The 27,911-nt window shown below is 35.7% G+C and overlaps 1 protein-coding gene across 21 annotated transcripts; it reads left to right on the forward strand.

The window, feature by feature from the left end:
- The first annotated feature begins 1,004 nt into the window (after positions 1-1,004).
- Positions 1,005-27,487, forward strand: Sw (cytoplasmic dynein 1 intermediate chain short wing). 21 transcript variants are annotated; one of them, XM_076807264.1, is made up of 14 exons: positions 1,005-1,301; positions 1,798-1,926; positions 2,008-2,104; positions 2,168-2,273; positions 4,355-4,482; positions 10,939-11,052; positions 15,133-15,153; positions 17,742-17,789; positions 19,203-19,355; positions 20,149-20,305; positions 21,660-22,032; positions 22,109-22,340; positions 23,808-24,238; positions 26,233-27,487. In XM_076807264.1, the coding sequence occupies exons 1-14, from the start codon at positions 1,020-1,022 to the stop codon at positions 26,392-26,394; spliced, it is 2,433 nt and encodes an 810-aa protein (XP_076663379.1). In that variant the 5' UTR covers positions 1,005-1,019; the 3' UTR covers positions 26,395-27,487. The 21 variants fall into 21 exon arrangements, with proteins under 21 accessions (XP_076663379.1, XP_076663387.1, XP_076663378.1 ...); XM_076807272.1 differs by having other exon boundaries at positions 11,017-11,052; XM_076807263.1 differs by lacking the exon at positions 15,133-15,153 and having other exon boundaries at positions 10,939-11,076.
- Positions 27,488-27,911: the final 424 nt, after the last annotated feature.

Below are 27,911 nucleotides of genomic sequence, written 5' to 3' on the forward strand. Positions count from 1 at the left end.
CAATAAGTGTATTAATAACTAGGCAACAAATTATTAACGTTGGACATTCCGTTTACTAAAAAATAAATCCTAAAAAATGACTTCACAGTGGACTGACCACTTAAGGATGTATTGGACCTATCTTCAAAATGGTGCCAAGTCGATGAAAATTTCTGAGATTGTTCTTTCTAATCTTTCTGATGTGCTCTAAAAATTTTAAACAAATTCATTAAATGGTTGCTGAGTTATAACGATTTTAATTTTCACTGATTTTACACGTACTCTTATGGAAAGAGACGACCTTGGCAGATAAAACAACTGAAAAAATGTTGAAGAAATAGTACCAATGTTTTCAATTTTTTTTTACATGTAATATATGGATAGACGAAAATATCTGCCAAGTTTCAATTGTTTTCACTGCACCGTTTTAAAGAAATAAATTATAACTTAAGAAAATTGTGAATTCAGGTCATTTTCACTGCCAAAAGTTTAGCAAACAATGCTTGAGAAAGCATTTGTAAAGTGAAAAATACCTTCCTAGGAATAAAAATAAGACTCTAAGTATTGTTCGAGTTTCTTACATCTAGATTTACTATGCGTAAGACATAGATATTCAAATATTTCAAATTTCATATACTTTTGTCTAATATTGTACGTCCGATGCATCCTTAAATTGTTACTCGAAAATAAACATTTGTAAATGGCGGGTTTCGTATAACCTAATTTTATCCACGATGAATTCTAATTCCCACCACGCGTAGTGTTACAATCTGTTTCAAGACTTTCTCGGTAACGTTGCACATGACACTAAAATGGTAAGGTGCTCCTAGGCCGGTATTCATACTCGCTACTTATTCTTAAGCAAATGCTTAAGCATGCGGCATCCTCTACTAACCCAGTAGCTAGTAAAGGATGCCGCATGCTTAAGCATTTTCTTAAGAATAAGTAGCGAGTATGAATACCGGCCTAGGACCCACTAAATCCGGGACAGAAAAACGCATTGGATGTCAGGCCTGTTCTATGCGGTATGCATATATGATATGCCACTGCATCCAAAAAATAATCTACTAAGCAAATTGTTTTTCTGCATACAACCAGAGAACTTCCGACAAAATGCAAATTCCCATCTTTTCCCTCATCACATTGGAACTTGGTTTTCAGTCGCTACTAGAACTTTCTATCACCGCCATCTATTGCGCATGTGCGCAACTTACAAATATGGACGTGCAGGAAATTGCACAGCAAGCGGATTGACTATTCCGTTAGTACAAGCTATCGTTAAGGTGGTGCTGTTGTTGCGATGCAAAAGCTTTCCGTCTCGGGTGAGTCAGATATATGATGTAGAAATCGACATCTGCAGCAGTTTTGGTATTCAAATTTGTGGGATTTGTTGTTACACAAAAGGTGAATATTTCCAAAGTTCCACGAGCAACAGCCTGAAAACTTTAAATCAATTCGTTATCCTGATACTGCCGAATGACAGATGAAAACTTTTCGACGAACCCGTTCGATGCTGCAACGAGACACAGAAATTCTGCTGTTGTTTCTTCGTATTTCACGGTTTCCAACGACGAAATTCTGTGTCTTTTAACGGCCGTAAGAATCCACTATTCGCACATAGGTTCGTCAATACGGCTCCTTAGAGATTCTCTAGAAACTGACGTCACGGGACAGAAATCAATAATTGCACTAAACCCGATTGAAGTTCCGTTAATAAATTTCGTCAACCTGTCAAAGGCTCCGGACCGCCAATAATCTGTTCCGAAAGCATCTACCGGCTTTCCATATTTTATTCCCTGCTAATATGTTTCTCAACAGTGTCTAGGTATTAATAAAGCAGCAAAAATGGTGCCTAATAGAAAAGCAGAGATCGAGAGGAAAAAGGTGAAGCTTCTTGTTATGAGAGAAGAGAAGGCAAGGCGCCGAAGGGAAAAAGAACAGAAAGATGTACGATATCTTCATTTAAATGTGTCGCTATTAATCTCATTCTTTGCGCGTTTAAATTTATCTGTACTTCTCGCATCGAAGGTTGAAGATGCCACGGTCCGTGCCGCGGGAGCGGATGACGATCATCGCAAGGAATTGGATGCCATGCTATCGTCTTTGGGCGTAGCACCCGTGTCAGGTAAGCAGTTTTCTTCTGCGATTTAATCAGCATTCACTTGTTTACAATTTATTTTCTTTCCAGACGTACTATCCAGCTTATCTAGTATGAATTCGTTGACGCCGGAACAGAGTGCCAACGCTACACCCGATGCTAGTTTGCAGCCGTCTAGTATAAATTCTGCTCAAAGGTATTTATAAGGGGAACAGTGGCGATTAATATTAACCCTCGTACACAGAATGCGGGGTCATTTTCACCCGGCCTGTAGCTCGCCTGCTACAACAGTCGAGGATCGTCTTTTCGCTTTAAAATGAACAATGATAAAGCGACATTGTCACATAAGTTTCATATCAGAACTAGACGGTACAATGTTACACGTGCAATTTAGCACACATCAGAATAGTGTGCAGATGATAGTGCATATACAATTTAGAACACATGCGATTTATAGTTCACATACAATTTAGGACACAGGCAATTTAGAACACATGCAGCTTAACGCACATTTTTTTAGTGCACATCAGGATACCGCACAGCAAGATTTCACGCACAACCATCTTCCTGTCGCCGTCGACTGTTTCACAGCCGACGGTATTAGTGTTGGTTGGGGCTAGACCAGGTTAGGGTGGGGAGGGGGGGGGCGCTCGCCCGCGGGCGCGTAAAGCATGGTAGCGAACCGATGTGACTTTGGGGTTGTTCAAAATGAGACTGCGGTTACAAGTACCGCGCGATGAGGTCAATATCGCTATTGTTGTCAAGGTCATCATTCTGAACATTTTCCTTTAAACTTTTTGGTGGTCGGCTTTGGTTTACGAGATATTCGCAAAAAACATAACTTAACCCTCGTCAGATGGCATAGGTACAATTGTAACTTTTGCGTTTTTAAATTGCGATAACCTTTTTTCGAGAAGCCGGGGAGGGCTGAAGTTTCGTGACATCTGTAATTTTTTGGTCTAGATAATATAGACCAAATTTCAGAAAAATATCTTAACCCCCTTCCGAGATAGGGGGTCGAGTCGAGGGTTGCATCCATAACAGCGGCATAGGCACAATGGCGCCCTCATATATTTTGTATGAAGATAATGCAAGAAGAAAAGAATGCGATTTTTTTTAATGATAATGTTATTTCATTATATAAAAAGTACAAAAATAGATAATTTACATTATGAAAGAAAATTTGGGAATTGTTTTTATTGATTTTCATTGAGGCTAAGTGTTATCAATTTATCGTACAAATTATACCGGCAGTGAGAATATTCATATAAAATATGTGAGGGTGCAATTGTGCCTCTGCCGTCTGTTAACGTTGTAAAATTGTGCCATCTGACGAGGGTTAGCATTAGAATTACCGAGTTTAACACATACTCACATCGGTTCGCTACCATACTTTACGCGACCGCGAGCGGGCGCGCGCCCCTCGCCCTAATCTAGCCCCAACCAATACTAATACCATCGGCTGAGAAACAGTCGACAGCGACGAGAAGATGGTTGTGCGTGAAATCTTGCTGTGCGCTATCCTGATGTGCACTAAAAAAATGTGCTAAATTGCATGTGTTCTAAATTGTATGTGCACTATTCTGATGTGTGCTAAATTGCACGTGTAATATTGTACTGTGTAGTTTCGATATGGAGCCGTCGCGTAGTGGATACGCAACGGATATAGCGTCTCAGTATTCAGTGTAGCAGTAGCAAAGAAAGTGTGCCTAAAATTCAGTACATAATGAGTCGTACATTTATGGAAGTTATAGAAAATACAAACGAGCATAATAATGAAGTAGTATCATCATCAGATGAAACTGGTAGTTGCACTAGTGTTGTTGAACCAGAACTTCAGAGTTCGGAAGAAAAAATTAAAAATTATACATGTGTACACTAGGCGTCAAAACGGCTTGCCTTCGGAAATTTGGCAACGTTGCATGCCACTAGGCATAACTCAGCGGTTCTAGTGACATGCAACGTTGCCAAATTTCCGAAAGGAAGCCGATTCTGGCGCCTAGTGTACATGCATATTATACGTATATATATATAGTTTTTTTTCTAGTTTTGTTGGATCAGATATTAAAAAATAATAATATAACGGTAAAAAATAATGACAACAAAATTTATTAGAAAACCTCGCTTTAAAATGTACAATTATGTCTGAACTTTCACTTTGAGTCAAAATGACCCGGCATTCGGACCCCGCGCTCTGCTCAAGCATCCGGTGTCCGATGGTTAAAAAGTATATATTCGCAATTGCAACGCACTATTTCCATTGTTATTCCATAATAGTGCCGGGCGGAGAAGAAATCGGGAACTCACGATCGTGTCCGTGGCGCATACTAATATTCCACCGAAGGAACCAGTGGTTTACAATAAGCAAACACAAACTATTCAGACAACGCACACATCCCACGACGGTGAGTCACTGTATTTATTTTATATAATTTATTGACTGCACTGTATGTTGCTTTTTTTTTTGTAAATGACTAGACATTAGAGCTGTTCGAGTACTCGGGAAAAGCGAGCCGAGCCTGACTCGGCTCGAAGAACCGTACCGAGCCGTGTACTCGAAAAAAGCGAGCGACTCGAAAGAACCGAGTAGCTCGAAGAAAAGCGAGAACTCGAATTTTTTCGAGCGGCTCGAATAGAACCTAGAACCAGGGGTTGAAAACAGTTATGATATCAGTTTCGGTTCTCAAAACAGTTATAAAACCAAATAATCTTTAAACAGTTATGAGTGAAAACGGTTCTGGCCTATATCGGTTTCGGTTCCGGTTCTACAGAACCGAAATTATATCGGTTCCATAGCGGTTATATATCGGTTATACAGTAAACTCTTGCTATGGGCTGGGGCACTACGACTAATATTAATTTACCACTTAATTTAAAGTATTGCTAACACTAATAGCAATAACTTTCCTAATATATACAAACTTACGACTTAGATTATTTAACTATTTATTTTTTTTTAACCGAACACAATGTCTCGTGGACGAAAACGTCAATTGTCATGAAATATAATTATTTTTGTATTAAATTCGAAATGCTCGCCACTGGCTCAGGAATACAGCTCTGGCCCAGTGGTCTTAAACCCCCCGACCCAAAGAATCGATCTTCGCGTTTGTTTATAAGATCCTTCATCACTGAGCCTCTCTATCGGGAGTCTCCCTTTTCAATACTTAATTTACAGATGCTGTCTTTCATTTCGGTTCTTTCTGCATCCAATGAACTTTTGAAAAGAGAGACTCCAGATAGTGAGGCTCAGCGATAAAAAAAACCCTATAAATAAATAGAATTTCCATTCACAAAGTGTGATATTGTTCGTAAATATTTTGAAACGTGCGATGCATACCCGATGCGTAACCGATACATACATTACTTGTATAAAACCGATATATAACCGTTATGGAACCGATATAATATCGTTTTATTCGAGCCGCTAGAAAAAATTCGAGTTCTCGGCTCTATTCGAGCTACTCGGTTCTATTCGAGCCGCTCGCTTTTTTCGAGTACTCGGCTCGGCTCGGTCCGAAGTTCAAGCTACTCGAATATTCGAGTACTCGAACAGCCCTACTAGACATCAACTTTTTAGAACATGCGTCATACTATTGTTGATTAAATGACGTAAAAATTAGATGTTAATATTAGAAACATATGTCTTAATGAAATATATTATGATACTATAATACATGGTTTATAGATTTGTTGCCATTGATATTTAATCCTTTGTATTCTAATGTTGATATTGCGTAACTGAGAATTCATTCTAATCTTAATCATGAGAAAGGTATTTTCAAAGCATTTCAGTATAAGCGTCTGTAATAGAGTCGACGATCCCTAAATCGGCACTTAGATTCCAAATAAATATGTATTTCTGTTCACCGTATTTGGTTTCGTACGAATTATCGATTTAATAACATCGGGAATATTATTAAACTGCTGTAATTCGATAACGCATTTTGCTACCGCTTTCGCCTACAACATTAGACCTAGCACATAGTATCGATTTTCTATCGACTAAACTGTTTAGTTAAATCGAGCAACATTCGCGATTTCTCACAGACTAAACAATCTAGTCAAGTAATAATCGAGCACGTTGCGCAAAATTTCGATCAATAGACCCTCGACGGCTTGCACTTTAGTGACATGTTGAACACAAAGGCTTTCGTTTTTGCACTAATTTATCGAGAAAGTAAGAAGAAAACAAGAAAGAAATGTTAGCGTCCTTATACTCTTGTACAGCGAAAGATTGTTCAAGAGAATATTTAACTTCTTATACTTTCAATTGGTGAATTATTAAACTTATCCAGCGACATTTTTCCTTAACATTTTGAGTGGCGTTGGCGTGTTTTCACGCCTAGGAATTTGCATCCTGTGCACCTGTTTGGCGTGATTTCACGACCATATTTTGTAGAAAGTATCGATAGTATTGTTCGACATTCCTCGAATGTTTACAAAAAAAAAAAGAAAAATCATCTAGTCATGTTGCAATAAAAATTGTAATGTTTACATTCTAAATTAGATCTTCAAAATACTGTTGCAAGTGGATCGGCGAGAATTTCCTGATTTAAATCATGCATATTTCAAACTAATCCGAATTAGATCGTATATGGACTTATTTTCATCGAGGAAACATCCCAGGCCATTAGTACTACTGTCACATACGGAGAATATTTTTCTCTTCCCTCTCTCAAATCGTTCTCGAGCTCGCGTCTGAGACAGGAATGCGCCCTAGAATTCATTCCGTTATATCTCAAGTAACGTGGGGAGTATGATTTCGACCAGCTGAATAGCAACTAGAAACAGGAGAATGGCACGAGGACTCCCAAAGATTTCCTTATATACAGATTTTTTAGTGAATCTCCCACTCATTTGGGAACTACCCTGTAACTTCAACCCTTGACGAAGAGCTGTACAGTTACGCGTAGAGTCACGTTGCTAAGGCCCCGGCTTGTAACACTACCACGAAGATCTAATAGAACACATAGAAATTAAAAGGTTCATTAGTGTCCGCATGTATTCAAAACGTTTAGCGAGCTGGGCAAATCTTTCTTGATAGAAGCGATCACTCGGAAAGGCCTGGCCGATTTGAAATAGTATTTCATCAAACCTGACGCTACACAATGTGTTAAGTAACTGACAACCATCGACTAAGTGGTCAGTGATTGACTGTGTAGTCGATGATATGTCGATCAAGGATGATGTTTTTTGTCAAAAAGCAGGCGAGTGTCAAATTGATCGTATTTTGAGTGAATGAGCGATTATGCTCGCTTCGATACAATCCTATACCATTCACGACATTGAGGAAATCCGTTTAACTAAAGCCGATCGACGATCATTCGGTACTCGGTAGTATGCGCTAGGCCTTATGTTCTAATTCAGGGGTGCACAGGGAGCCGTCTTTAGCGCCTAGCTGCGAGCAACCCGCCTGTCCCGTTGCTAAGGTTAGAATCGGTGAGGCGAACTTCAGTAGTGTACATGGATTTGGTATGACTTGAACCCAACTATATACACTACTGCAGTTCTCAGATATTCTTCCGAATGGCCCCAGGGACCAATCGACACGAGGTTTGATGGGAGTGGTGTGGAGGGGGTGTCGACCCTACATCTAAAATTGTAGCTTCGGGTATTTATTAGTTTCCGAAATATCAATAAAAAATGACTAATTTTCTTTTACAAATTATTTTTTTGAACTGCATACACGTAGCCCTAACGGGGTCTATCCTACCCCCCACCAATCTGTTCTACGAACAGCAGGACGCGTTCCGCTTACTCCGTGTGCCCCTCAGGCGCCTAAAAGACAGTCTTATTTAGCTGAAATTCAGAACCAATTTTTTTTTAAAACAAAGCGCCATATTAAATAATTGTATTTTATATTTTCGTTGTATTTTGGCCTGTAGAATCACCCCCTAGAGTATTGACTATCAGTAGAGTAATAGGTATCCACCCTGTATAATATGATGGATCGCATCCAGAAGTTTCTGGTACAAATCTCCAAACTCCAAACTCACATCGGTTCGCTATCATGCTTTACGCGCCTGCAAGCCTGCGCCCCCCACCCCCCCCGGGCTAATCTAGTCCCAGCCAATACTAATATCCGGAACAAGTTAAAAAGTGAAACGCGTTGTGTCGGAATAAGTCTACAGAAATACTAAAAGTTTTTTTATTAATATCTTGGAAACTAATAAATTCCCGAAGCAAGAATTTTACATTTAGGGTCCACACATCCTCCCCACCCCTACCCTCAAACCTCGTGTCGATTGGCCCCTGACCTTAGCAACGGGACAGGCGGGTTGCTCGCAGCTAGGCGCTAAAAACGGCTCCCTGTGCACCCCTGTTCTAATTTCTAGTAAAATTACAAAGACAACAGAAACATTTATAGATGATACCTAAGAATTAATGTTTATAAACATTCTTAGGAATTAAATTTTCAAATACACGTGCTATGTATATAATAATGCAAAGGATTAAATTTAACTAAAAATTTACAAATGTATGGCATATTCAAAGTGTCCTCAGAGAAATGTCACCTTTGTATGTATCTGGACATTTTATGTTCGTAGTGTTCCTTTAACATATTGACTGAATATGGTAAAGTGGGTGGTGTACATGGTAATAAAAAATGTTTGAGTATATGCTATTAATGACATTACATCATTAATAATTTTGTAATGCGGTTACCAAGTATTAACAGTATTGTATAATATTTGAATTAGTAAGACACATTGATTGTGATTCACAATCAGTCATATCAGTACAACTTGTTCTACTCATAACATTGATTTTATTGTGATAACGATAAGAAATGATTCATTCTCTTATATTGTGTTTTATAATTAATTTTAGCTAATGAGGAAACTTACATATTCTCAAAATATATATATATATGTATACATATATATTATATGTATATATATACAAATGGCATGTTACTTATTTGTAGCACTGTTGTCATTTTATTTATTCATTGTGTGTGTTAACTTTCGTTGAATCATCAACAGTTTTCAACACTTTTTGAACAGACAAAGTAGTTACTGAGAAGGTTTTTGTTTATTGCAATACATGCTATTGATTATGACAGTTTTAGTTGTCTGAAGAATACAACCATTTATTTTTTAAAATATGAAATATTTGGACGGCCCTTTAAAATTTGAAAAATCTTATTTCAAATTACAAATTTCCAATAAAGATGCATTGATGTTAATAACAGTGATAAATGATATTTTGATTATAGTATCGATTTAGTAGTATACTGTTGACAAAGCAATAAATTTTCGTATTATTTTAAAGAAAAAGCATTATGTATCTCCAAATGAAACATTCTGCATTTCCATGGCTTGATATGATACCATCAAATACTCTGATCATTATAACACGTTTCATGAACGAAGTATTTCAACAATAAAGTAGAAGATTTCCTGACAACTTTATTCATAAACATTACATTTTATGTAGGAAGTACACTAGTAGATATGGATAACACTTACCTAACATATAATCAGGTTACGGACACAAGTATTGTTTTTCCTGGTGGTGGCAGCTACATATATTTTTTGTATTTCATACTTCCATTTCATTCACCCGCAATTTCAGTTAGTTCTTTTACAATTTTCAATTTTTGATTTGCTTCGTTTTTTATTTTCACTACTATAACAATAAATTACAAACTAACAAAATGTATGGTTTTTATAATACTCCTTTTTCCATACCACCTACTTTACTATGGGTTATTGATCAAAATATGAAATTTGTTTAAACTAATAATATAATTTCTTCCATGTATACTTATACGGGATATCAGATTGAAAGGTTTAATATTATGGGAGGTAATGGTATCGATCATTTTAAGAACTAAACTTTTTTAAAAAAAAGTTTACATGTTCACACGTCTTATTCCGAGCTATTTCCGATGTTTGGCGCGCAGTATTTTCAATTTGACGAACAGTGGTGTCAAGTGAAGTTTGAAGCTTACAAAAGAAAAGTGGATACACGAAACGAACTTTAAGATGAACTCACAAGGGAAGATCCCGAACCCGAAAATTCAAAAAAATCTGAAACATTGTGAATATGTAGGGGATTCCCTCCTGATTACAACGCAATTTTTGTTTGCTGTCCAAATTCATTCTAAGAGGGTGAAATTAACCCCCGAAAATTCGGCTATTTTCTGATTTTATTTTTGTAACTCGAAATCTGTAAGGGATAAAAAAATAGTTTCAAGACAAAAGTTACTTCTTTTAATTAGGACTATCATTTGAATACTTGCAGATCTTAAAGTTCGCCAGTTATAACACAAAAATTGGAAAATAGCCGGAATTTAAGGGGTCAATTTCACCCTCCTAGAGTGAATTTGGGAGGCAAACCAAAATTGCGTTGTAATCAGGAGGAAATTCCCTACATATTCGCAAAGTCTCAGAATTTTTTGAATTTCCGGGTTCGGGATCTTTCCCTGTCAGACGAACAATGAAAAGCGCGTTGATGTTGACAGTGGTAGTTTTGAAAATTCATTATAAACTGTGACAAATTTGTCACTTGAATAAATATTAGGTACAGTCCGTATACTTTTTCATTATCAATAATTTTGCAACTGTACATTCAAGTAGCTCTACCTCAGAGATCGTTCGGTACAGAACACACATGCATTGTAATTTTTTTTCTCAAAATGGCCGATCCTATGAACTGCCAAATTATTGACCTTTCTCCCTGCGATACCCTGTATAATTCTTGGCTTAAAAGTTTTTACTATTAACATGGGATATATTGCGTGTTACATGCGTATCCCACTACCTCTAACTGATCTTGCGGCATAATTAAATATACGCGTATTCCATTGTCTTGCGAAACAAACGGTCAAATCAACTGGTGTTGGACACAAGGACTGTCCGCATCTTCTTCTGCATATACCATCTACTCCTCCTGTTCAACACCAACACCAACTCACTCTTACTCCGCAGGCTACTTTGAGATTGACTGGTGGCGTCCCAGGAAAGGTGGGTCTGCACCAAACTACCTATGTATGTTCTGTCTTCTTTTTTATTACCCTTCCTATAATTGTTGTACAACAGTATAAAATAGAGGTAGATACATTGTTATCAACGTTTAAGGGTGAAGGTTGTAGAGTCAATTCTGACAGTATCATTTGTTCCGCTAATTTCTACTTGGCCTTTCCACGCCAAAACAATTGCATTCGCTCTCGACGTTAGGGATGGTGATGAAATTGAAATAAAATTTAGTCATTATTTTGCTGATTTCGAATTTCTTTGAAACATGCGGGCCCCCAAAATTTCCAACTCTGACCCATTTGCGTGAACACAAGCTCTATAGATAAATGAATTTTTAAATGCAGAACTATCAAGTATAATATGTTCTTGAATTTTAAATCGGAAAGGATTGGTCCTTTTTAAATAAATATGCTTTTATATTGAAATATTGTTCGGATCACATGATAATTATAAACAAATTCTTATTTCTCGAATATCGTTAGATGCCTCGTCTACAAATACAGTATGCGAACGGTATGATTAGCAGCTTACAAGGGGACCTTCAGGTTTGGCGATTTCAGAAAAATTTGATGCTTAATGTACGTGAAGGTCTTCGCTCTGACATTAATTTCTCAAAGCAGTAAGACGCGCTTTTCAGCCAAATTCGAGAAAATTGATTTCGAAAATTTCTGAGTTCCCTTGTATACAGGGTGTTCCTCTACCTATGGTCAATACTCTAGGGGGTGATTTAACAGGCAAAAATAAGACGAAAATCAAGAGTGACGAAATTTCGGTAAAGGCTTCGTTATCGAAAAAATTGACTATGAATTGCACCTATGCACGCGTATTTAGGTAAAATTCGAAGTCAATTTTCTCGAATTTGGCTTAATCAAAGCAGTAAATCATTATTCCTGTCTAATATATACAAAACTTGTGAATGAAAAAATAGATATTAAATGTAATTGGTAAATTTATTTATTTAATAAAAAATTTGTACAAAGGAAACATTAGTTTTTGGTTTTTGAAATTTATTTTTATATAGCACAATGCGTCTAATGTAGCGTCAGCGAATCTATTTCTTTTTTGTGGCAAAATCTGGTACTGTTATATTTTCACGTTTTATATATATATATCTATCTTGGCTGTTAAATGAAAAAATGCGTCTTTTGACCCTTTTGGAAGAAATTCTGGATTATGCAAAAATTTTATACGGGATACAATAGTCTTATCTCCTCTTTTCTATATGTCTTCTTTAATAGCCACAAGAAACTCATTAGGTACTTAATTCAGTATACAATTTTTCTAAATTTTTAAATAAGAATTTAAGAGCACCTTCAGCAGTTAATAATATCGAATCTTCTGTACTGTGATTTTCTATTGGAATTCATATAGGTTCTAATGTTATTAATAAGATGTATTATAAATTGTAGATGTGTTTATACGTTCGCGATTAACTAGTAATACATTCATTTACGAAAATAAATGTGATTTATAATATTTTTCCTAGACTTAAGTTTCTCGAGAAATTATAGTATTTCTCGAGAAATAAGAAATAAGCAATTATAGTATTTCTCGAGAAATTAGAAATAAGCAATTATAGTATTTCTCGAGAAATAAGAAATAAGCAATTATAGTATTTCTCGAGAAATAAGAAATAAGCAATTATAGTATTTCTCGAGAAATAAGAAATAAGCAATTATAGTATTTCTCGAGAAATAAGAAATAAGCAATTATAGTATTTCTCGAGAAATAAGAAATAAGCAATTATAGTATTTCTCGAGAAATAAGAAATAAGCAATTATAAAATTTCTCGAGAAATTCTCGAGAAAGCATTCTCGAATAGCAACACTATTGTGGACCGAAGTGTCCCCGAAGTTCTGGTCAGGTCAAACAGTACATGTAGAAAGTACGACTACGAAGTAAATTAGATCCTCGTGAGATGAAAGAGAAAGAGCTACGAATACAAAACGAAAAGTCTTACTGCTTTGGGAAATTAATGTCAGAGTGAAGACCTTCCCGTACACTAAGTATCAAATTTTTCTGAAATTGCCAAACCTGAAGGGGTCCCTTTGTTAGCGCTTGCAGCGTAGCACCACGGTCTTCGATAGCTTCGTATGAAGTCAATTCGATGGTGACAATCCTAGACAGTCATATTTCGTCGAGAAGGCTTGAAAGATCTGGTCATATTTCTTCGGATTTTTAAAAATGCGATCCACAAGTGATATTTGAAAAATAAGCATTTGTTTATAATTTTCATGTTTTGAAAACGAATTTTCACTTAAAGACTGAATTTATTTAGAAAGGCATATCATTCTCGATTCGAAAAACCAGAAGAACGAACTGGGTGCGATCGATGCTTTTATATAAAAAAATTCATTTATAGAGTGTGTTTTCGCGCAAATTGGCAAACAGTACCAATTTTGACGACCTGTATATTTTTAATAAATTTGAAACCAGGAAGATGGAGGTTCCCCCATCCCTCCCCCTTTAATTTCACGTTGACTACATCATATTCCCATTTCATCAAAATCCCGGACAAAAAATCGATTTTGGCGCGGCATGGCTCTATTAATTATCATAATTACATTTTTGTGTATCGTTGAATATTGTAAGATGGACAGCAATGACTTAATTTTATTGATTCTACAATCCTAATTGTGGATAAAAAATTATACATGGAGGTAGATATGTATATCGAAATGTTCAGAATTTCCAGGTATTATTTATCGCATTATTTTTTTCAAAGTATTCCTACATTAGAAAACAAAGGCACAAAGTAAGCATAATTTCAGAAGAATATTTCAGTTGAGATTTTAATCGATTTTGTTGCATTACGATATACATTCACCATTTACTTCTATGTACGATATGTATTTGTTTGCATAAAAGACAAGCTTCTAACACGCTTTACATAATCTAATTATGTACTAACAGTTTATCAAAATTATGTACCACATTAACTTTAGGCGTCCTGTTTGTTGGGAAAATGTGGAAATTATTGCAACATAAAGTCAATGTACCTTGACTCATGCGTGCTAGTATTAAACTTATCAAACGAACCAATTAATTACTATTGATGCTTCTTTTTTAATTGATGGGTATGAACATTTGTAGAAAGCAGCATTATTATATTTCTATTAGTTATCGTAACAGATTAGAGATCCAGTGTGTTGATGCTTTCTTTAATGTTGAAAAGGAAATTCATTTCTCACAGATATTCTTGCGATGATTATCGTTTTTGTTTTATTTGCTGTAGCGTGCCAAACGCAGCGCACTAGAGACTGGTGCTCAATGTTCTAACAAAATTTGTTGTTCTTAAAATTGGTAGGGAGGTTTGTTTCTGGGAAACTTAGGGGGGTGGGCATAAGTGTGACAAGGGATGTAAGTGAGATATTAAACTGTACTTATACATAAGCATCCATTGGTAGTCACATAACACGAATGTTATTTTATTTTCTGTTAGGTAGTCAATAACACATCACTTAAAGTCAGTGTTAGAATACATTTGAAAGAAAGTGTTGAATTATGTTAAGGATTGAAACTACAGTAACTGAATAATGTTTCAATAACATAAGAATCATCGAATATGTATGTTTCCTCTTACATGTAGGAATCACAGCACCGCACGATATAAAAATTTACAAATCTGTACTCACCTAACTACATTCAGCGGATAAAATTTTTCCCCCCTCCTTTTTTTTTTTTAATATAACTGCAATTCCAACTCTTTTCGACCTTCGGTATAATATACGTTTACAGAAAATAATGTTTTGCAAACACCGAAATTTTTCAACGAAGCTACACACAGAGGTGTGCGGACTTTATAAGAAATAAAAGAATTGTAAATGCTTCAAAACAAGTCAATGTGAATGGAATATATTTTTAAGTTGTTAATTTTTAAAAGTCTTTACATGACTTATGCAACAATACTATGTGTTGTGTTCTTTTATCTGATTTTTCTTAAACATTTAATTAACCGTATTTTCTTTAATAAACAACGTATGGTCTGAGTGTAGAGAGGTGCTATTAGTGTAGTGCATTCTTACTGAGATTGTAACCAAGTGCAATTTTTTTCCCTCCCCTTCTCAGCTCATGCATTCGACTATTACGGTAAGTTATGATTTCTCTTGGTTTTCAACAAGTTTTAGGTTCAGACTTAGGTTTAGCTTCATTCCGTTTATTCTTTAGGATTAATACTGCACAGACATGTGCAAGTGAGAAGTAAATTCTGAGCATTAGGTTTACACAAATCAGATGGTTCTCTAATTAAATCTCATAAGCAAATGTAAATTTTTTTTTTGTTTAAACAAAATTTTCAAGGTAAGAGAATCATTACAGTGGTTCATTTTCTACAGAGATTAGTGAACTAGAGAATGCACTCTCTCTCTCTTCTTTCTTTCTCGTACTGACGAATATAAAGGTGTAATATCAAAGAGAGTAAGAGTTATTGATTTCTAAATTTCAATAAGGTTTATGAGTAATACAGAAGTGTAAATGACTCTCCACCCAGAACCTAATATGTCTTTGCTATGTTATAAATTGCTTTATACTTTTTGGCTCTTTTACTGTTTATGTTGATCTACTTTCATTGGGTGTATTTACCTTTAGTTACTGTATTTATTACTTCTTAAGTATTTATCTGACATCCCGACTCTCAAACGGAAATGTTTTGGCATTTACTGATTCATAAAGGCATGCACTGTATACAGACCTTACGATTTTTGAAAAATCAACAGATTGTACAAATTTTTATTCTAAAAGTAGGAAAAGGATTTCGAGTATTTTTATTAAAATTACTGAATATACAGTAATAATTGAAACACTATTTTTAAAGTATTAAGTTATTGCGAAGTGTGTCTGCATAACACTGTTATAATTTTTTTAAGAGCAGTAATTACAGTGTACTTATTTTAAGAGAAATATTGAATATTGAAATATCTATATATATTTTACAATCAGAATTAAATAAACATATTTATAATATGTACAGACTACCTTTGGAGTATTCAACAATTTGTTTAAAATTAATACGAATTTATTAACATTTCTAATTTGTATGCCCAAAATCAATATCAGTTACAAGAATTATTTCTATTCTTCATGTCATTCTGTTAGAAGTAACGTTATTATATACACTGAAATACCGTTTGGATAAACAAATTGATATAAAGCATGTTTTGCAATGAAAAATTTGGTATTTCTAAACCTGCATTTATTTGCCAGATTTTCAATATTTTGTTTGAAACAGGGACTGTCTGAAAGATCAAATATTTAATGAATAAATATCCATTGGCAAATCTTGTCACAACTTAACGCACCTTCCAGAGTTCTCCGCGCGATATTATGGTTGTTTCGGTAATTTCTGGGATTACATGTACGGCGTACTAACATGGGAGATGGTGTTGCGGTGCTGGGGCCGTATTGTGGCTGAATGCTATACATGAACTTCGTGTTAAAATAGGGAAAAGGATTCGGTAAATGGTTCTGTGGCTTCAGCTTTTAGTGTCGCAAAACGTCAATTTACTGTTGCTTCAGAGGAGAATAATTATTTAGTATGAATACATACATTACTCGCAGATGTTGCTTCTTAACAGCACGTTTCTTTTGTGAAGACGACGTAGCAAGGAAATTAATTAGAGAACATTAGAATAATATTTTTGCATAGAGGTACATTTTATAAAGATGATACATATACATTTCAAATATATATCTATCCAACGAAAAGTCCAAGAATTGTTTAAATGCTCTTCTGGGAGAATTTTAATTTCAAGGAAGACCATTCTCTTGCGTACTTCCAAAAACGAATCACAGTCCACGGTTCACGTTACATAAAGAAACGTACTCGTGCAAATTCGAAGTCGGAGATGTCAGTCTGTTAATTAAAATATTTCAATTTTACGAATTCTTCCTTGCCTTCGTTTTTTGTTTTCGTTACAATTGGAGTTTTTCCCCCAAGATTTATAAATATTGAGTTTTAGAATGGGTTTATTTTGACGAACAATGCTATTTACTCAAATGAAGGAATTTTTCAATTTAGTGTCGTTATACTAAATCAAATGACATATTATGATAAACGTATGTGGATTTTTAAACGAACTCTATTAAAACACCTAAAGGGATCGAAATTTGAAGAACGACGTTTTTTTTTGTAATTAGTCAGTGTTTCCAGTAATATTTTAACAGTGGATTGTAGAATTAACTTTAATACCACTATAGTTGTGTACAAACGCTTCATCTGAATGGGACTAAAATACTTGGAAGAATTTTAATATTTTTCGTCGATCCCTTTAGAGCAGTTGATTGATGAAAATAATTGCGTCGATAGGGTATACAATATGCATGTTTTATAGGTATATTTATTATAATTGATTCGATATTACCGTTTCAATCTTTCTGGTTAATTGTTGATGTATCTTGCGTGGAACGGGAATTGTAACGGCTAGACCATACGTAGAATTTCAATTGCTAGTATTATCCAATTGTAAGTACATGTACTCGTATCTGTAGCTCACACATACATACGTCTGTGTTATGTATCTATATTATAAGTAGTAATGATACTTATTACACGATTGGGTATATACACACTGCTGTGGCATACATCAACAAGTTTCTACGAGAGACATGAAATTAGAAACAAACACAACTAACATAATGAGACACAAGATTGATTGACATTTTCTTTTCCCTCCTTCAAGACGAGTACAATCTAAATCCTGGTTTAGAATGGGAGGACGAATTTACAGGTAGGTAATCCTCTCTAGAGACGATTCACTCTACCTAATTAGATCACGAATATATGAATTATATTTACTTCTCACAAAATTGCGTTTGACAGTAATCTTCATCCGACTTTTGTTCCTTTTTGTTAATTTGTCATCTCTATATGCACTGAAAGGAGGGAACTTGAACCATTAATTTCAACTAAAAATTGCTTGATAAATCATTAGAGTGTTAGGTAGTTTTTATGGTTTGTTATGTAATTGTAAAAATGTTCGCTTCATCTATTATGCATGTATAGACGTATATATATATATATTTATATATATATATATATATATTTATGATGTTATATTATTCATTACTGTTCGTCGCAACGCATGAACAAAGCAGTAGGATGATCTACTATTATCATTTTCATTTTACTCTCAAACAGTATTTGTTTGTTCCACAGCTACACATTCGAATTATAATTTCACACGATTACCTTGATATGTTTTTTTTTTTATTACATATAAGTTACACATTCATTTGATGCTGCATGAGACTTGGGAAGTTGCGTTAATATACCTCCACTCCATCTTTATATTTATCGTTTTGTTTTCATTGCGATACAGTTGTTGTTATTGACGAAATTCACGAAGAAAATAATTTCAGTTCGCTAATGGATAGTGGTATCAAAAAGATGATCAGTTAACGTTGCGTCATAACATAACATACACTTCGCCTAAAAGTGGCCACCTTCTTTGGCTCATTCTTTCACTTCACTTGCGTTTCATACTAAAACAAAGGGTGGAGAGATATCGTATCAGATAATTTCGATCACAGTCGCAAATGTTTTTCTACGAAAATTTAATTTCTACTCATTTTAATCCACCAACAAGCAGACCACCTTCTTATGTAACTAACAACAATGCATGCAACCCCCAACCCTCTAACCGTGTTGTTCAAGACTGTGTATGATTACCCATTTTCTGATCGGTTACGTTTTTATTAATTTAATACACTTTTACAAGAGCTTTTGAAAGAGAGTTGCATCCCTTATTCTCAAACCTGACGCTTTTGCTGTTTATTTAGTTGCGAGAATGTTTGATCTTGTTTTCATTAGTATACGAACGAGAGAGATCTTCGTTGCACGCAGTCGTGCGAGTTTTGCTGCATAGACTTCAAATCCGGTAACATCTAACACGTATCGCAGGCGTATGCGAGGAGGTCGCGCGTCACATTCTATCATTCTGTTCTGTTCTGTACGTATGCTGGTGCAATAGGTTCGTGAGAACGTTATGCTGCATAGAGTATTGTGTGCAAGGTGTCTATAAAGTTCACTCAATAGTGATCAAGTAGGGCATTTGCCAGAGGTAGATAGATGTATCGAAGTTAGGGTATTCGAGGCGAAACCAGCTTATTCACCACAGTTTTGACATTTGACGATGGTCAAGCCGAAGATGAAGAGAACAGCTTGCCGCATATGGATGGTTTCCAAAGCAAACTTCCTCCTGGAATCCTTCCCCACGGTTTGCCGCAAGTTAAAGAGGTGCAGCCTGCCGTTACGCAAGTGGAGCAGGAGAAGGAAAAGGAGAAGCCTGTAGAAGGTAAATACATATTTGGAATAAGTGACAACGTCTTACCGTAACCTTCATTAGTGAAATTCTTTCCCTAATTATTAATCCTGAACATAGACCAGTTGTTTGTTCTAAAGTAAATGATACATTATCTTCAAAATTTCGAGAGGTTTAGAAAAATCATTTCTATTAATTAAAACTATTTAGCAGAGATGGACAAATTTTTTATTTGAAGAAAAATTTCGAATAACGATAAAAGTTAAAAAAAAAAGATTGGTCATGTGTCGAATAAAGTTAAATAAAAAAATGAACTTCATTCGCCCAGTAATCTGAAGTTGAAGTAACATTTTATTAGATCCTTTATTTAAATAATGTTTTATTTAGTTCATGCCCAACTCTGCTATTTAGGGCGATAGTAAAGAGTAGGTAGGTACACTACACTGCGTTCCATATTAGAGCGTACTCGTTTCGCGCAGGGATACACTGTTGATTGGTAGTAAACCGGCAGGGAAAGTGCTGCGACCAATCGCGACAGTGCTACGACCAATCGCGTGTGTCCGATCCGTGGGAGCTGCGCAGATCGGTCGCAAATCGGAAGGGGCGTTGGTACACTCTTATATGGAACGCAGTGTAGTAAAGATTTTTTTAGGGGAGTCGTTATGGAAATCTCAGCTGAAAATATCTCGGTTATAGTTTCTAAAGTTATCCTCACTACCGTGACCCATTCTTAATCTAAAACTATCCTCACTTATTCTAAAAGTATCTATTTATAAAATGAATCTACTGTTACGTTACTATTATCCATACGAATACGAATTTATAGTACGAGAGCTGAGTGAAGAGGAGAAACAGATGATTATACTGTCCGAGGACTTTCAACGGTTTCTTGATCGTAGTAGTAGGATTGTGGAAAGGGCATTAGGAGAGTCCGTCGATATCTATACGGATTATACTGGCACTATAGATGGGGAAGATGGAATGTGAGTGAAGACAAATAACATTTAACCCCTTTACCAAAAGACATACATCGTGCAGACATTTGTAGTTTCTAATAAGCATATTGCAAACAGTCAAAACCGCGTTGAGTAACAGTAGGGTAAACGATACAGTAGTTGACCACCTAAGAGCTTCAGTTTAGGTAAACGCTATGGAATAAGTAACTTGAATTTTATAAATGAAATTTTATTATACCAGGCGAAAAAAAAGTATCGAAGATGATTATAACACCAAAGAAATGTTAAAACAAATCAGTAGTTTCGATGTTATGCTATTATAAAGAAACATAACTCAAAAGTATAGTTACTGACCGGTCGGGGCATAGTTGTTGACAGGTCTAGGTGCAGTTGTTGACCACTTACTGAATATAAAAGAAAATGGCATACTTTTTACTCTAAAATTATTTTTATTAAATCCATCTGTCACCATATCAAGATCAAAGACATATTGTCTTGGGGCAGGGTGAGTTTCATGTGCACCCTTCACGACTTACGCCGTGCACTTTGCCATGGTCTCATTGGCTTCTCATTGGCTTTTTTTTATTCTTAGATTTCTCTCTCACCTGCTCTTTCTTTTCTTCTTCTTCTTCTTCTCTTTGCTTCTCTTAGCCTCTTTCTTTTTCTTCTATTGCTTTTCATTTTTTTCTTTCATCAAGCGCCTTTGACCTCCGAATTATCTTACCGACCCCCGAACCAATGAAAAATCAGAAGTCATCGGAGGTGCACACCCGAAACCATATAAAAGCAGGGCACATTGCCCCGTGCCTCCAAAGATCTAAATCAATTTTCATCGCAGTCTTTCAGCACGAAAATTACGAGTGGTCAATAACTGTACTACTGTGCATTCGTCGAACCAGTTGAACACCCCCCAAAACACAGCATAATCACGTTCTCCACGCCTGGACGTATGACGAATGTTAACATTGGGCCCTTGTCACCTATTGTGATCAGTGGCATCCACGGCAAACAAAATTGAACAATGATTACACAGTCATTAAACAAGTCGCCGCTCTAAAGATGCCCGCTAAGCCCTTACCTTCTTTGAGAGTTGAAATTACACGTTTTCCTTTTCGACGATCTCACGGCGGAATGCTTGTACTGAAATCGTCGATTCTTGGTTGAAACGAAAGGTGGAACCGTCTTTTCTGATCAAAGTGCATCATTGATGCGGAAGCGCGCATGTTCATTAGACTATGGCGGCAGAAATTTAAAGTGGTCAACTACTGTACCCTGGTCAATAACTGTATCGTTTACCCTACCTCTGGTAGATCGACGAGCGAATAAGGTGGGGCGCAAAAGGTTAGCGGTTGCTTGCACTCCTAACTCGCATTTTCTTTAGGGACGAGAAAAGCCATCAACGTTTGTGGCTGAATCGGTCGTTCTTCTGTGAGCGATGGTCACGTAACCGCTGCGTGACTTCATTGGATTGGTCTCCTCAGTTCCCAGAACTTCTTGCGGCTTCTTACAACAATAATAACGACACACCAAACGACCCTGACGGTGTCTGCTTAATTTGGAACACAAAGTTCAAGAAAACAACCCCCGAATTCATTTTCCACTGTCAGTCTCCGGTATTGTCGGCCACATTCGCGAGATTTCACCCTAATCTAATCTTGGGAGGTACTTATTCTGGGCAAATTGTGCTTTGGGACAATAGAGTGCAAAAGAGAACTCCCATTCAACGTACTCCACTGTCAGCAAGCGCGCACACCGTAAGTTGCTTCATGATAAGTTTAACAGTCATTTTACATTGAAATGTTACTAATCTTACAACGATTCTGTCCTCAGCATCCTGTCTACTGTCTAAACGTTGTTGGAGCACAAAACGCACATAATTTGATAAGTATTTCGACCGATGGAAAGTTGTGCTCATGGAGTTTAGACATGTTGTCGCAACCACAGGAGACATTAGAGCTGCATACTAAACAATCGAAACCAATCGCTGCTACTTGTTTAGCGTTTCCGCATGGCGACGTTAACAATTTCGTTGTAGGCAGTGAAGATGGAACTGTATACCCTGGTAAATATTTCTTCTAATTACATTTAATATAATTACAGTCGAACCTCTATTATCTAAATCAATGGGTCCCGGTGTTCGAACAATAGAATTTTGGGGATCACAGAATGACTGGATGTCTTGCGAAAAAAAGGATGGAGTATTTATTGCCAAGCATTTTAATACTCAACTAAAATAGGGCGCTTTTAACAAAAACATCACAGTTCCCTTCACGTTCCATTCTTGTTTACGAATCCTTCTAAGTTGCGAATTGACTAGGGGTTGCAAATTTACCGACTTTTTCAATTACCGGTAATTTGACAAAATTTTCAATCAAAATCGGTTTCCCGGTAATGTACAGTAATTTTTTGAGGTCTTGAAAATATAAGAGTAAACATTACTAAACAAAATTTGTTTGAACTCTAATCGAGCATTATAAAAAATATATGCAAATAAAACTGTTCTGAGCATAAAATATAAAATGATATAACACAAAATAGATATATTTGTATAACTATTGACAATACTTATTAATATGGATCTTCACCACGAAAACAATGAAAAGAATCTTAACTTACATAGATAATTAAATATTTTTTATTTAGCAATTCTTTTTTACAAATAAGCACGCAAAACACATAATAAAAAATAAAATAATTTTTCCAAACTTCCCCAAAAGCTCCCGATAACACTTAAATTGTTAACTCTAAAATAAGCCTGCAAAGCCTCGAGTAAATCGGTTCATTAATTTTTTAGTTATGTGTGTCACCGACTTTGAAAACATGATTTTGAGGAAAACACGTTTAAAGGTTTGGGTCTGAGCGCTACACCGAGGAACACTTACCTACTTACACGCGTATAACTTTGTCAATTCTGGTCGGATTAACTTGACACATCCAGGGAATATTTTCAAGATGTTGTACTTCAAGAAAATATAAAAATCGAGAAATCGATTTTTCGAAAATTTCTATATAGGCCTCCCCCTTAAGTATATGTATGTTGAGGATATTATTCAAATTTTGTCGAGATTCTCCGCCTTTCTCTTGTCTTTCATCATACCTCCTTTTATGTGCGTAGTAGCTTTGGATAAGTTTAGGAACAAGACGACATGTTTTTGCTCTAGTGACATTTTGATATAAATACTAAATATACATTGTGCTTACGACACAATGCTCAAGACACAGACTGTATCATAAAGAATAGTGATTTCTGGGAAGTGAAAATGTGAGCGAAATGAATACTCCGTACGAATTTCTTTTCCTTCCTCAAAAATTATTTTTGGATAATCGAACGGTCAGTTAATCGGAGTCTCGATAATCGAATAACCTGATAATCGGTGTTTTGATAATTAAAAATTCCAATAAGCGATGTTCTGGTGGTTAAAAATTCCAGTAATCAGCGCTCTGATAATCGAGGTTTGACAGTATTCATCGTACGCTTATCTTATTCTGTCCACAAAAATCATTATAATTTTCCTCGTTTATTTAATAGCTTGTCGTCACGGCACGAAAGCTGGCGTATTAGAAACTTATTACGAAGGTCATCAAGGACCAGTTACTGGAATTAGCGCGCATGCTGTTCAGGGTGGAATAGATTTCTCGGATTTATTCTTAACGTCTTCCATCGACTGGACGATTAAGCTGTGGAGCCTTAGGCTGAACAAACCTCTATACTCCTTCGAACATAATGGAGATTATGTTTACAACGTTGCATGGTCTCCGACCCATCCGGCATTGTTCGCTGCTGTAGACGATTCAGGAAGACTAGACTTATGGAATCTAAATCAAGATACTGAAGTGCCTACTGCTAGTGTTATGATCGATGGGTGCCCAGCTCTTAACAGAGTTTCGTGGACTCCCAGCGGTTTGCATGTTACAGTTGGCGATGATACTGGAAAGATTTGGGTGTACGATGTTGCTGAGGTAAGTCCATTTCCACTTACAGTGAGCCGCATTAATATTCGGACACAGTGGTACTTGGAAATATATTGTTGTGTATCTGTAGTAATTCTGGAAATAACGGATTCGTAGTTTTTTTATGATTTAGTACACTTATTCCAGTTGCTAATAACGTAAGATTTTTTTTATTTAATTTATACAGTTTTTTTGTTAATCAATGGTAAACGAAATAATGCCTAATTCAAAGTACTTACCTTCGTTGTACTAATATATTCGTTTAAATTATTTAGTTATACCATTATATTGTAAGATAATATTAACCATTTGCGGTCGCAATACTTTCGGGTATCAGTGCCTACGCCATTGATGGGAATTATTATCGTTTGATAAACGGGAACCGTAAGTTTAACTAAATACCATTGTATAAAATTCATGAAATTTATTTTATTTAAATCTATCTTATTACAGTACATTATTCTTTCGCTGTTTGCCCTTCACGATATATGCTCATCGGTATCCCCACCATTTCTAGTACTTATACGAAGCGATCGAACGAGTTGTTGTCTTGCCAAAAATGAGAGTGAGCACGATGTAAGCTGGCAGGGAGCTCGCTGTCGATCTCAAGCCACAAGCTTATAAGGAATAAACGAAAATTACGTTTTATAATTTTCTTGAGTGCGTAATATATTTCGAAACAGTTCTCTATATAAAGTTGTGGTTTTCGGGTCCAAGTACCAAGTACCATTTAGTATTGCACACGTGTCGAAGCTACCCACAGTATCTAGGCATAAACCTACACCTACCTCCAATCGTGCATTGTGGTGACTGCGTTTTCTAACAAGCCTACAGGTCTCGCTCCTGTGTATTTTTGGGTCATACTCATTACCCAATAGTCGAGTCATAAGCTGATAACTGTCATTCGTGTTCATGGAATTTTAATCATGCTCGAGAGGCGTTTAGGAACTCAAACCTTTACTGTACTTTTTACAAATGTAGTAATTAATTTGGGACTCTCTGAGGTTGCAAACCAATACGTATGTTCTTGGTCACATATTACAGGGCTGCACTTAAATTTTTTCGCATTTCTAAATGCTGACTTGAGAAGAGACACTTAAGTGCTCTACCGACTTTGCCCTCTACTACCTTTACAACATCACTATATCCTTTCAAGACACTGTATACACCTCTACGAGGTAGTTAGGGGATTTTCTCTGGTCTAACCCTGATTCTAGATGCTCTAATCCCTCATTAAACCTAGTTGAGGCAGTCGAAAAAATACTTTTTCCCACCATATTTTCAGTTGTAACGATATAAAAAATATGTCGCGGTGCTTGCCGAATTAGTCTCCTTATTCGCTAAAATATAAGCGGCAAAAAATTATGGGATTCCAGTTAGGGCTGCCATCCGTCCGGGTTTCCCCGGATTTGTCCTCTTTTTTTAGGGCGTCCGGGGGGGATTTTCTATAGTGATCCGGGTTTTTCGAAGCTGCTCGCACAAAAAGTCATAAATACTTTAAAGTTTTTGTCTTGGTATATCGTACCTAATGTATAAAATAATTAAAAGTGTCCGGGTTTCAAGTGGAAATGTCCGGAGTTTTAATGCTCTCTGTCCTGGGTTAATGATTTTACACATGGTAGCCATAGTTCCAGTTAAGAAACTGAAGGTAACCTAGAAAACTATGAAAAAAAATGACTTACAGAAAATATATTATAGTCAGCCTGTATGCCCATCTAAACCCAGGTTTAAAAAAAGATAATTTGAACTTATACAGTAGTAACGGAAATTAAGGTGATCAAGTTACTTTGTCCACCCTGTATGGGGCATAAAATGGATACAAACCATTCAGTATAATCGTGTAATCGGCATAATGTGACCGTGATAAGTGTAAGTGTAAGTAAATAGATCCTGCTACCTAAATAACATCCCTGGCACTCGTGCCGGTAATATTACGACCGCAAAGGGCTAATATATTTGATAAAGGTTAGGTAGGACTAATATATATGTTTCTTTACATACAGCATTTAGCACATCCAAGAATTGACGAGTGGAATAAATTTTTGTACACGCAACAAGAGCTGAAAAACAATAAGGCGGAGGAAGATTTGCGTACACTTAATTTAAGAGAGCCTGGCTCTTTAAGCTCTATACCTCCCTTGTTAGTGACATGTCCTCTCAGATAAATATATAATTTCGGTTAAGTACTAATGCTATGTTCACCCTGAATACTTGAAACTTTACCATTAAATAAATCTAAAATACATATAACCATAAAGAAATGTTGAAAGGAAAGTGTATTGCACTAATTATAATTCATTGGTGTATCCTTAAATATTTATAGAATACCCTTGTTCCGCATAAGGTGTTAAGCAAGGAAACGAACGTGTTAATACTTTATCGATACGCAATCGCTACGTACTAAAACGGCTATAAATGCAACGTGTCCAATAGCAGCAGTATATTATTATAAAGAAACCTTAATTTAGTAGATCATTAAGGATGTGTACTACATATCTTTGCATGTAAATAACACAAGCTATAAACGTGACTTAAAGTAACTCAATTGCAGGAAACGAAATTACACGGTTCACACATACATCAAATGAATTGTAACATAATCATTTATTCTTTAATATTTTTCACGAGTATTTATATATTATGGTCAGAATTGCGTTTAAAAACACTTTCTTCCTGTGTTAATGTTGTAATTAACATAATAAAAGCAGCATCAATGAAGTACTTTTAAATTATTCTAATCAAACGTAAAATAGTCTAGTAGGTACCGTACATTTCGAATAGATTTATTGTTATTATTTATAATCGTACACAAGCGTTAGCGTAACTTAATCGTCATACTTTGTTTTCTGAATGTAGGTATAGTTAATAGCAGAATAAAAATAGCAAAATTTAGTCAGCCGAGACCATCAATTATGAAAGTGTATGTATATAACAGTATCGTTGCGTTATTATAAACTGGTGGGCTTTATCTAAAACGTGATACTATTAAATATAGCGCTGCGTTTTTATGCGTACTTCTGCTCAAGCTAAGCATGCTTTATATATTGTCATTTTTTTTTATCGAGGAAACGATTTGTTCTACCATTTGTTATACACGGGACAACGCTCTGCTACATATTCAAAATTATAGATTTATTACATGTTTTTGTAATACGAATTTTTTAATTTCAGCTATGGTAAGCGATGATAATTATGTATGTAGAAGCATAAGTTAATTGTTTTCTTCAATGCTCTAAATAAAATTCTATTTTAAAGCTCCATTTGTGTATTGAATTTACATAACAAGGGTGAAAATTAATCCTACCACCGCCTCCGCTTTGCAGTATATTAGTTCACAGTCAGGTAAAATAAAGAGGAATAACTTTCGTAGGTTTGGTAGCAGAGATGGACAAAATTTTTATTTAAATCGAAATGTCGAATAGCGAATTAAAAAAAAACAATTATTCGTTCATTCGTCGAATAAAAAAATTATTCGTTCATTCGTCGAATAAAAAAATTATTCGTTCATTCGTCGAATAAAAAAATTATTCGTTGTGCGTCGAATAAAGTTTACCCGGATTATTCAAGCCTCGAATACCGACTAAAGTTAAAGTAACTGTTATTCTATCCACTATTTAAATAATTTTTTATTAAGTTAATGCCCAACTCTTGTTTGCGGATAAAATTTCATTTATAAAGCCTG

The sequence above is a fragment of the Andrena cerasifolii genome, chromosome 2 (genome assembly GCF_050908995.1).
Source record: "Andrena cerasifolii isolate SP2316 chromosome 2, iyAndCera1_principal, whole genome shotgun sequence".
Classification (NCBI taxonomy): Eukaryota; Metazoa; Arthropoda; class Insecta; order Hymenoptera; family Andrenidae; genus Andrena; species Andrena cerasifolii.